Raw genomic sequence first — 11575 nt, 5'->3', positions numbered from 1 at the left:
TTTGCGTGATTTGCCACCAGGCGGCGCTGCAACGTATCGCTCGCACACGAAGGTTGACAACCCTAGCATCTGGACAACCAAAGGCAAGAGAAGAGGAAGGTTGACAACCCTGCAGGCTACTCGTGCACCCGTTCAAATTGAAATGACAAAATCCGTTACTGTTGTGATAGGTACAACATCGTCAACATCCATGTCATCCATCGTTCTCTGTTCGTAGATTTAATTCGAAAAAAAAAGTGAGTTTTTAAACGTTTAAGATGTGTAACGGTATCGACGTGGAGAACCGCGATGAAATCGACACAATGCGCTTTCCGTTAAATTTAACATATTTCGATATTGCGTTTTACAATGAATAGTCTACAGATTTTGTGTCGCACGTTGAACGATCTGCAATTCATATGTCTAAATTACAGTTTATCGAGAGATTTTCGTACGAAAATGAATCCTCATCATGCGCCGGAAGGTGGTAAGCCAGATGCGGACGGGCCTCGTTACAGCATGCTACTTGCCCCGTTCCAACCGGCGACAAGAATCGAACTGGAGACCAAGATAAACACCGACGTAGAGTGCTATTTAGACGTGAGGAACGCTGGCGATAAGACACTAAACGTACGAAAGATATATTCCTCAAATATTTTAAGGTCCATTTAAGGTCACCAATATAGATTAACTTTACTTTCGGTTTCATTTATTTTAATTTATTTATCTTTTTTTTGGTTCTTAGAATTAGATGACAGTAAAAAGTCGAACAGAGATGAAAGCTAATCTACATTGAAATGGGCATAAGTCTTTTTTTTATGTAGAATCAAATATCATTTACAAATAATTGTAAAAAAAAATGTTTTCAAATACTTCCATAACTTGGTTTTTCATTTAACTTGTTGCACTTAACAATCTTGTTTTTTAGGTATGCGTAACAAAGCTACCGTCTGTTGAACGTCGGATCGTCCTAAGCTTGTCCAAGCTAGAGATTCAAGGGAACAGCAGCGGGACAATACATATGAAATGGTCACCCAGAGAGGCGGGATGTTGGCGAGATGTATTGCAACTTACCGATAGTAGACGAATTAAGTATGACATTATTGTAGCGACGACTGCCAAGGATGACAACAAAAACAACAAGACGAGAAGAAGGCTGAGACCGGCTGTATCAAACTTCTCGAATCTTTCGAGAAGTTTGTCGACTGTAAACAAACAACAGCAAAACAAACAAGTAAAACAATCCAAATATGAGAATAATAAAGAGAACATCTTAAACAGAAATAATGAAGCAAAGACGATTTATGTGTCGCGAGCAAAAGACGACGAGACTCAACATAGCGGGACGCACGATAAACTAGAACATATCTTGTGCGAGCAAAATATGAATGTGTGGAGCGACGGTAGCCTCCTGCCGCAGGTCTTGCTTGCCTCGAACGTGCCGCAGGATATACGTCGGGCCACGTATATTAAGGAGAGAAGACCCTGCAGCAATATTCTGTACGAGCACAGTGAAGAAGTCGATGAGAATGCGGAATGCGGCAGCGGCAAGGCGCAGTCCGACTTTTCCATACTTCTGAATAAATTTACGTTCACGTCGACGGATGTAGTCGCGAGTTCCCCGGAGCCGGCGAGAAGGGAATCGACGGAGTCCACGGCTTCGCAGGCCGTGGACAAGCACAGAACGTTCAATATCAGCCGCAGTCAAGTCTTTGAGACGTCCGCAATTTACGACGCGAAGACTTCCGTTGAGGCACCGACTTCTGTATTACAACCGGCGGGCTTGCACAATTTATCGCCGATCAAGCCCAACGGATGCCCCCTCGACATCAAGGATTTGATTTCGTCGTCGCCGATTCAATTTCAACATCACTTTTCAATACCGAAGGATTCCAATGGATACGCCAAGCATTTTACGGTGGACATTGACTCGAGTATCCAAACGACCAATTGCGAATACTACAGCTTCGAGGTGCTTCCTAGGAACGTCGAGGCGGCCAAGAAGACGGGAGAAATGTATATCGAGATCTCTCCGCCGAAGAAGCACTTCCACTCTAAGGTGTTATCTATGTCGGTATCGAAATTCAGCGGCGCGAGAACCGGCAGAGTGACGAAGAACAGCACCTTGCGCGACGATGGGAACAGAAAGAAGCTACAACTGAACGTATCTGCTGCAAGTGAGTTCTACCTTTTAGCTCTACCTATCAACAAAAAATTTTATTCTCAATAACATTGATTCTCTGATTTGTGTATTATAATTGCAGAGAGGAATACGAAGAATGTACCAGCAATCAAGCTAAACAATTCGTCTCTCAGTACCTTGCGTAATACAAAGTGGCATACTTTGTCGTCCTTCAGAGATTCGAGTTACCGAACGCGAAACGAAGAGGAATATTTCATCTACGAAACGTACGGGTTGGACCCCTTCGCGCCGTCTACAACGGAGGATCCGTTCATTAAAAAGTTAGCTGAGTCTTTATAATTTATGCCGAGAGAGCACATTTTACATTAATATTATATAAATCCAGAAAATCTATAATTTGTTTACATTATACAATCTTGGCTAGTAGTATTATAGTCATAAAGTACTCCCCTAAAAGTTAACGTTTTATATCTAATAAAAATAAAATTAAAAACGTTTTATTAAAAAATAATATTTATTTTTATGACAATTTTAATATTTTGTTAGTTTTCTTTTTAGCTTTTATTACTGCTTTTTCCAAGAAAATGCAATAAATTGAGAGCATTTTATACTTCTGGCCAAGGTTATTTTTATCGTTTCTATGAAAATTTGTAATTTTTATACTAATTCGTAAATTAACTTATAAAAAAATTACTGTTGTTTTATTAACGCCAATTTTTAATTGGATCCATCTATCGATTGAAAAGTTGATTCTGATTATTTTAACACGTTGATCATCTTATTACAACAGTACAATGCACTTTGACGAACCGTGGCTGCTGCAGCAAGAGTTGGCCTTCACAAAGTGGTTGAATGCTCTGCTATCCTCGCCGGAAGATTTATCTGTGGACATTGAAACCGCCGTGACGGACGTCGGCAAGGTATGGCAAACGTGCAAAGCGCAAAAGAACACCGTATTGGCTGAAACCAAGGAGGCTGTATCTGCTAGGTGCGTGACGTACTAATAACTAATATAGAAAAGTCCTGCTTCTAAAAACTGTGATATTGAAGTTGTTATCAAGTAATCGCCAATCAATGGCAATTATTTTAATTTTTTTTTTAGATATCACACGAATACGAGATTAAACACATTACGAAAAGCCGCGAATGCCATGTTCAAACGGGACGAAGTTACGCAAGTGCTCTCACGTACCAACATGTGCATCGTCAAAGGGACTTTGTGTATTAGATCGGATCGTAATCTTAATCGTGATATTGGTGCGTTGAAATGATTTTTTTATAAGCTCGCATATCCTTGGAGACCATTTTCTAATTTTTATTTCTCTAGTACTCAATTTTCTTTACGGTCAAAGAAAACTTAATCAATTTTAAAACTTTAATCTTAAGCGTTTTTATGTTCTAAATTTAATTACTTAACAGGTTTGCAGAAGCTCATATTAGGCTTGTTCCTGAGCTACAATCCTCTGTGGCTACGTATCGGCTTGGAAACCGTATACAGCGAGAGCATTCCGCTACGCTCGAACAACGACATCATTGGCCTGACTCGCTTCTTACTGACGAGATTCTTTTCGGATCCGCGACTGATGAAAATGCCCGGCTACCACAAAACCGATCCGAGCCAGAAGTTCGTCACGCAGCTGAATCAGTTTATTCTGAGAAAATTCCTGTTTCTCGTGTACTTTCTGGATTACGCCAAACAGCACAAGCTGATCGGCCACGATCCGTGCCTGTTCCACAAGCGCGCCGAGTACAAGGAGAGCCGCGAGATCCTGCTGAGCTTTTCGCGCGAGCTCCTGAGCGGCATCGGCGACGTGACCAGGATACTGCGCGGCCACGACTACGTGCTCACCTATCGGCAGACCCACATCGAGGAGTACGATTACGCGGTGGTGAATATACGGCACGATCTACGCGACGGCGTGAGGCTGTGTCGCGCGATGGAGCTCATCACCGGGGCCCGAGGCTTGACCCAACGTTGCCGGGTGCCGGCGATATCGCGTCTGCAGAAGGTGCACAACGTGGACGTAGCGTTGGGCGCCTTGCGTCAGGCCGGCTACGCCCTCGAGGGCAACATCGACGCAAAGTGCATCGCCGACGGCCACTGCGAGAAGACTCTGTCGCTTCTCTGGCAGATCGTCCACAGGTACCAGGCGCCGCGGTTCGATCGGGCGGCACGCGTCATCCAGAGATGGTGGCGGGCGCAACTTTGGTACGTTTGCGTGAGGAACTACCTGCGCGCACGAAGAGACTTGGCCGCGATCGTGATCCAACGTGCGTGGAGGCGCAAAACAACGCAGCTCTCGCGCTCGATCGAGATTGACTGCAATCTTGATGAACGCAAGGAATTCTTGGTCATCAGAACGGCCGCGATAAACCTTCAGAGATGGTGGAGGCAGGTGCGAGGAAGTGCGAAGGTGCAAGAGTTAAGGAGGAAACGCAAAGCCGCGATCGCGTTGCAGAGGAGATGGAGAGCTACGTTGCTGATGCGGACGCAACGGAGTCGCTATCTCAGTCTGAGGAATGCCGCGTTGACGATTCAAACGCGTTGGCGAGCGACGCGAGCGATGAAACTGCAACGTTCCAAATATCTCGCGTGCAGAGATGCCGTCGTAAAAATACAATCCTTGTGGAGATCTGTGGAAATCATGCGGCGACAGCGCGAATGGTTTCTTCACCGCAGAGAGAGCTCTCGTGTAATCCAGGCTTGGTGGAGGCAGCATCTGTTGGTGCGAAAAGCGCGCAACGACTTCCTGCTGACGAGAGCCGCCGCGCGTACCATTGAGACGTGGTGGCTGAGCGTGATCGACAGGAAGAGGTTCCTCGTCTACCGCAAGAGTGCCGTTCTCATTCAGAGAACGTGGAGAAAACACCGAGCGCACAAGCGGGAGGTCGCCTGCCTGAAGATACAAGCGTGGTGGAGAGCGGCGACGTGCTCGCGCAGATACAGACTTCGGAAGACTTGCTGTCTGAAGTTGCAACGTTGGTGGCGCGGGATCGTGCTTGCGAGACGCCAACGCTCGGGCTTTCTACAGCTGCGGGAAGCGGCGTGTGTTGTGCAGAAGAACTGGCGGGCGAGGACGGTCAGGAGAGATTATTTGAAGCAGCGGCGAGCGGCCGTACTGATACAATCCTGGTACCGCCGTACTCATTCAGCGAGGATCGTCCGACGACGTTACTTGAAGACGCGAAGGGCCGCGACACGAATACAGAATTGGTGGCGCAACGTTACGGTGGCTCGCGAGGAACGGCGAGGATACCTGCGACTTCGCGGGAGCGCCATTCTCCTGCAGATTCACTGGCGCCGACGTGTCCTAGCACGCGGGGATCGCCAGCGGTACCTGACCACGAGGAGGGCGTGCATCACTCTGCAATCCTGGTGGCGAATGGTCAGAGCGCGGCGCGAGTACGAACGGTGCCGGAGCCATGTGTTGATGATTCAGAGAAAGTGGCGCGCGAAGAGAGCCGCGCGCGTCGCGAGGAGAGAGCACCTGCTGACTCGCGCGGCTGTCGTCGTGCAAGCACGCTGGAGAGCTCGGGTGGCGAGGAAACGATTCGTCGCTATGCAGCAAGCCGCGATAGTCATTCAGTCATATTACAGAATGAAAATCGCAACGCAGAGATACGCGTTGATGAAGTACGCCGCGTTGATCATCCAGGCCTACTGGCGAGCCTACGCTGCCGGTAGACGAGAGAGGCTGCGTTATCTGACTATGCACCAGGCAGCGATCACGTTGCAGCGTCGTTACAGGCAGATGAGACTGGCACGCGACGAGAAATGCCGGCTGTACGAAGTCGCTCTGATCGCCACGAAGATTCGAAGAGACGAATGCGGTGAGGAGGCTAATCAGAAGGATCAGGACGTTATTACGAAACTCGCGGCTTCGGGCAGCGACGACTGGCAACTGAGGATTAGCGCGTTGCGCAGCTGCAGCAGCGTCGGGTCGCTGCTCACTTGTTTGAACAGCTTAGGTAGGTGATGCGTCCTCGCTTGAGTGACTGACACTGCATAATTAATTGAAGGACTTGCTGCAACAATGGGCTAATCTATATTTTATGTTTTGTAAAAACGGAGAAAATGAATTGTAAGGTTCATTATTTTAACTTAACGGTTCGTTTTTTTTTTTCCATTTTTCCAAAACGTGAGTTAGCTCACTGTTGTAGCAAGTCCTTCAATTTTTCTTGGTAACAATAATATTTTGAAGAACAGTTTGGATAAAATAAAATTTTATCTCTCAATTCTCCGCCTTCTATGCTGTATCATTTCTTTAAATAACGGACATAGACTTATATAACAGACTGAGCGCTTTCATTGGAGACATGAAGGCAACATTAATAAGAGAGAACAATAGTTGCTCAGATATTCATTCAATTGTGCAGTTGGATTGATGGGGAAGAGAAGAAGCAGCCTTTTTTTTATTATAAAAAATATATTTGACGGACAGATTATGCATATCTGTCCTTCAATGTTATCTTCAGTTGCCATGTGAATGCACAGTCTATTATATAAGACTTATGTCTATGATAACAGATAATTTTTCCTTTTGATCTAAATAATAAATAAATAATTTGTACTCGCCGCGCATAGATGCCTTAACAAAACTGTCACCCATCGAATGCGTGATCTTCTGCGAGTTGAATTTGGCCGATGAAGTCTACAATACGATAGCGCAGAGCAACAGATCGCTGCCGTGGATGAAGGTCTGTCTGCAAGCGTGCAACATTCTGATCACCATGGCTCAGTACTCCTACACGAAAAAGTATGTCCTCAAGGTAAGTTTCGAGAAAGTTAATGGTTTATCATCCTCCTTGCGTCATATATTATGTTCAATATATCATTAAAAAAGAGAACTTTCTGTTGATTGTTAGAAAGAGTATGCATTGCCATTGGTGCAGCTACTGAGTGGATCGTTGAAACACAAGGAGGTATTTCTGCATTGTGCCACTGTAATATGGCTGCTTGTCCAGGATGAAGATTACGCGAAGGTACAGCTTGCTAAATTCAACCGAGAATAATTCTAAATTTTTGAATTTAAAACTTGTAGCACTCGTCATCTTGTATCTCACATTTATTTATATTCTTAAATTTTCTGGTCTTATAAATTCTTTAATCCATTCTTCAATAATTTTAGATTATAAATACTTTTAAATACTTGTATAATTTTTTATGTATCTTTAGATACCGTTAGGTACTCTAACTTCCTCCTGTTTTTTTTTTAAATATATCTTTCAAATGTTTTTCAGACTATGGCAATGTGTCCGCAAATAAATTGGCTAATGAAAAATATTCAACAAAGAGTCTTGAAGGACGCTGCAATGGCGAAACTTCAAAAATTTAAGGACTGGGAGAAATATTGTGAACCTGATCGAAAAAATGTACAAAAACGTACACAAAGCCTGTTCACGGATATGAGTGTTGCCGTTGCAGCTATTACTAAAAAAATTTCCACGTGATAAGGTTTGTAAATTATATATGTATCAATTGCATATTTTGCAAATAAAATATGGATTCCCAAAATTATTATCTATATGTGGGATCGATATAGAATCGAGATTTGAACCAACAGCCAACTAAAAGTCTTGTGCTTCGAAAAATATACACATTTAAGCGATTCTTAAACGCCTATATAACGATAAGATTTTGATGAAAAGATGAGTAAATCTCGCGACTAGAGCCGCAAAAATCAAGAGACAATTAAGTTTTCATTCTGCTTTAATAACCGACTCATTCCTAAAAACGTGGCAGAACGCTGGCAACGATGACAACTCGATCTGCGTATAGTACAATAAGATATAAATGTAATTTTTATTTACAGTGAATTATTTACTCACAAATAAAATTAATAATAATAATAATAATGCCGGGGTGATGACAATGGTAATGACGATGATCGTAATAATGGATGATAATGTATGACAGTGATGATGATAAATTATAACTATATAATAGTGATAAAACCGTAATTAGCAACAGCAGCAGTAGACTCTAGTAATAATGATTGTAGTGGTAGTTAGTCGTAGCGGTAGCAATAATTGTATTTTCCTTGACTTAATTATCATGTACAGACTTAAGTTCTTTGATCTGCTTAATCAGATACGCCTTCTCGTCATTGAACTGCTCGTCTTCGGAACGATCCGTGTGGAAGCGCGTCAGGAACTCGATCAGCTTCTCCTGATTGCGGAGCAATATGTCCAGAATGGGTTTCGGTTTGTTGGGATTCGCCACAAATACCTGGATACAATCAGAAGAGGTTACATTCGTTAATCTATTTCGTCAGGATTGTTTCTCATGTGTCTATTTGGAACGATTATTTTAAGAGACGAGTATTATACGCTGTGATATGTCACGTATTACAAAACTCCAGATACGAAAATTTAATATTAATTGCGAGGTAAAATTTATATATTTGCTTGTCAAATTAAAATATACATATTGAGCGCTGCCGTACCTTGAAGACGTGGAAAGCCTCAAATTGTATATTGCGAGACTTCTCCTTTAGCATGTTCATCATTAATTTCAAATTATCTGGATTTGATATATATCGTGTCATAACCTGCAACAATATTAACATTAAAGCCAATTCCAATAAACTGCTACCGTTTGCCAATAGCTTCTCACAAATGGAATGAAAGAAGTATTAAGAATTTCAGGCCGTCAGAAAGCGTTGTCAAGAATATTCTACTATATTGTATTCTATTTTATTATTGCAAAGTACGTCTGATTATCGACAAAATTAAGCAACTTGACTGATTTAATATTTTACTAACAATACTATTAATAAAATGTAAGTGCAAATAATATGTCTAAGAATTTTTGTTTATATAAATTATTGCATTTCTTACAAATTTCTTTAGTATATTAATATTTTATGTATTGACTGTTTATAACCGAGGAACATGTGTAAACCAGCAAAATATATCTTTAGAAATATACTGTTTATATTTATGAAACACATATAGTGCATTATTTGGGCGATTTCCAGCGATTGAGCATATACGTACGTACGCAGAAATTATTTGAAATATTTTGAGATACATCCGAAAATCTTTAGTACAATTATATGAAAAATATTGTGACGAGGATACTTACTGTAAAATTGTGTCTATCGAGCAGTAGCTCGCCCAACAGTTTTAAACTCTGTCGTCGTGTTACATAGTTTTCTGAATTGAGTAACCTCTGATAGTGCGAAAAAACTTTATCGTAATGTATCTCTAAGAATTCGGCGCTGAGTATTTTGTGCCTCGTAAGTAATTCCTGGACAAAAATAATGAGTCATTTTGATTAACGGTACAATATCAAAGTGGTAAGTAAAATCTTTCGCTAGATATTAAAATTTTTTTTTATAGGAAAAGAATGATATTAATCGTTAATAAATTTCAATAAAAAGAAATATTATTTGATATGTATATTTGGTATAGATATTCTTGTATTGCAGAAAGCGTATGACGTACTTTAAACGTAGAGAAAGCGTCAGACGCGATATCGAACGTAGAGACTTCGACATATCTGAAGAAGTTGTAAAAGTCATCCGAATAGATCATAATCTTGGCCAGGGCTTCGTATCTCGCGCACTCTCGCAACATTGTGCCACAGTTGAGCGCGATGTCTTGGTGCTCGTAACTATAAGACACAAAGTACGTTTAGTAGTAGCGGCATACTTTTTGTCATTCTGCTGACGTTGCGTAAAGAAAAAAAGAGGACTCACCCAGACATAAGTGTAAAAAGAATTTCGGGTTTGGTACATATGTATTCTACGGTAGGCGATCTAGTACCGATTTGCCTCCGCAAAATGTTATTGAAGACCTGTGCGACATCCTTCTTTCCCTTAATTAGGAACAGAAACATTAAAAATTCATAACAATCGCTAACGATTCACGCCGGGAATTCAGAAAAGAACACAAAGCTGTAAATTATTTCATTAAATACTTTTAAATATATCATGTGTAAATAACATTAATTTGAATAATATTCAATATTGCTTTAAAACTAGAATTTTTCATATTAGATGAGCAATTTAATGCCACAATCTTAAGCTTGTATCAACCTATGCATTGGAGATTGAGGACTGCGAATTGAAGAATTCAAGCAATTAGAACATGACAGATTAAAATTGAATATCCAACTGATCGAATTCCCAATTTGCAACCCTCGATCTTCAATAGCGTAGCGTGGACACGAATTCCAATAAATATTCTAATATTTAGTAATAATTTTCGCATACATACAATTTCCTTTTTGCCACAAAAAACATTCGTACGAGATTTCGTTTTGGGGATTCGTTTCATGTGTACTGAGAGCGTACCTCGAAGTCGATGCGACTCAAGTTTTGCACAAGCAGAAGCAGCAGATTGCTGTTGTACAATTCCTGCGCCAGCTGCGCGACCACGATGTCTGCCTGCGGCTCCGTCTCGGCCGTGCCGTATAGCATGTTTTTGATGTGCACAAGATTCTTGCTCACATCTTCTTGCGCCTAAAAGGGGATGTATTTCATCGTAGAAACCGACCGTGTATCCACAACAACGTACCTTCTCTACCTTCTTGTCGCCGCGCTCCAACGCGTTTACCGCCTCCTTGAGTGCCTTCACCACCTCCGCCGGACTCTTCTGGGACTTTCCAAACAGAGGCATGTTTTCTTAGAATGTACGCACCTTATGGAACATGTCCGAAAAAAAAAGAGAAACAGACATTTTGTATTACTCTCCACTGTGCCCTCAGGAAGATGCGACGTTCGTGATGTTTGAAAGATGCTGTTATGGCTATCATTCATGCTGAATATGAAATAGAAAATTTGTTACGATGCAATTTGAAATGTACGTCACCACACAGCCGTACAAGATAGACAGTGCAGAGCGAGATACGTGTACATGTGCACTCATAATGACTGAGTTATTCGTATCCCTGCGACAAGTTAACATTATGAAAAATATCCAAATGATTGGATGATGAACAGGAGGAAGGCTTCGTGAGACCGAAGTACAGCTGCATCGCAGCTTCCCAGACGACACAAAGTCCAAAATTGGGGTATAAAACGTCTGAAAGAGCTCCAAAAGATATCTTAAAGACCTCTTTTTCCGAGAGACGTCCAAAAGGCTCTACGAAAGACGTCTCAGGGACAATTTTAGACCGCAATGTCTGGCTTTTGCATGGCATGGCATGAAGGATTTGGTAAAGATACAACTGGCTCCTCGTTGTATGCTGTACACGCGAACATCATCCATTACACATCTCTCTTGAATCTCTACAAAACTCAAGTGGCTCGCGAACCACTCGCAGCAATCGTGACACAGGCCAGCCTCAACGGTCATCGGTGTATCCAGGTGTATCCGATCGTAGCATGTATCGACGACGACGGCGACCTTTCCGTTTCGACTCCCGCGGGTCTCTCCCCGGACTCGCGGCAGGGGAGGGGGGGGAGGCGAGAAAGAGAACTGAGTCGACAAGGCACACAGGGGATA

At 42.3% G+C, this 11575-nt stretch overlaps 2 protein-coding genes across 4 annotated transcripts in view; one reads left to right on the top strand and one right to left on the bottom strand.

The window, feature by feature from the left end:
- The first annotated feature begins 52 nt into the window (after positions 1-52).
- Positions 53-8299, top strand: LOC105454294 (protein abnormal spindle). Its single transcript, XM_011696833.1, has 11 exons — positions 53-235; positions 414-609; positions 908-2156; positions 2244-2442; positions 2913-3110; positions 3225-3379; positions 3542-6091; positions 6708-6892; positions 6989-7105; positions 7364-7577; positions 8214-8299. The coding sequence occupies exons 2-10, from the start codon at positions 439-441 to the stop codon at positions 7571-7573; spliced, it is 5034 nt and encodes a 1677-aa protein (XP_011695135.1). The 5' UTR covers positions 53-235; positions 414-438; the 3' UTR covers positions 7574-7577; positions 8214-8299.
- The window catches only part of LOC105454295 (protein Mo25), a 5010-nt gene continuing 1249 nt past the window's right edge, over positions 7815-11575 (bottom strand). Inside the window, exons 2-8 of one of the 3 annotated variants that reach the window (XM_011696835.1) lie at positions 10655-10768; positions 10423-10590; positions 9826-9944; positions 9572-9740; positions 9210-9374; positions 8569-8673; positions 7815-8351 (exon numbers count right to left, since the gene is read on the bottom strand). In XM_011696835.1, the coding sequence (XP_011695137.1) occupies positions 8169-8351; positions 8569-8673; positions 9210-9374; positions 9572-9740; positions 9826-9944; positions 10423-10590; positions 10655-10747 (1002 nt within the window). In that variant the 5' untranslated portion in view covers positions 10748-10768 and the 3' untranslated portion in view covers positions 7815-8168. Of the gene's footprint in view, positions 8352-8568; positions 8674-9209; positions 9375-9571; positions 9741-9825; positions 9945-10422; positions 10591-10645; positions 10769-11575 lie in introns of all 3 variants that reach the window. The other 2 variants (XM_011696834.1, XM_011696836.1) reach the window with 2 other exon arrangements.

This window comes from Wasmannia auropunctata, unplaced genomic scaffold, assembly GCF_000956235.1.
Source record: "Wasmannia auropunctata unplaced genomic scaffold, wasmannia.A_1.0 LD335987.1, whole genome shotgun sequence".
Lineage (NCBI taxonomy): Eukaryota > Metazoa > Arthropoda > Insecta > Hymenoptera > Formicidae > Wasmannia > Wasmannia auropunctata.
The sequence above is the reverse complement of the archived record's forward strand: the minus strand, read 5'-3'. Positions and strand labels throughout refer to the sequence as shown.

Excerpts from the sequence above, each read along its gene's own strand:
- LOC105454294 (XM_011696833.1), top strand. The coding sequence starts at position 439 with ATGAATCCTCATCATGCGCCGGAAGGTGGTAAGCCAGATGCGGACGGG. Across the intron at positions 2,157-2,243 it reads ACTGAACGTATCTGCTGCAA|AGAGGAATACGAAGAATGTA; the intron begins GTGAGTTCTACC and ends TTATAATTGCAG. Across the intron at positions 2,443-2,912 it reads GAGGATCCGTTCATTAAAAA|TACAATGCACTTTGACGAAC; the intron begins GTTAGCTGAGTC and ends TTATTACAACAG.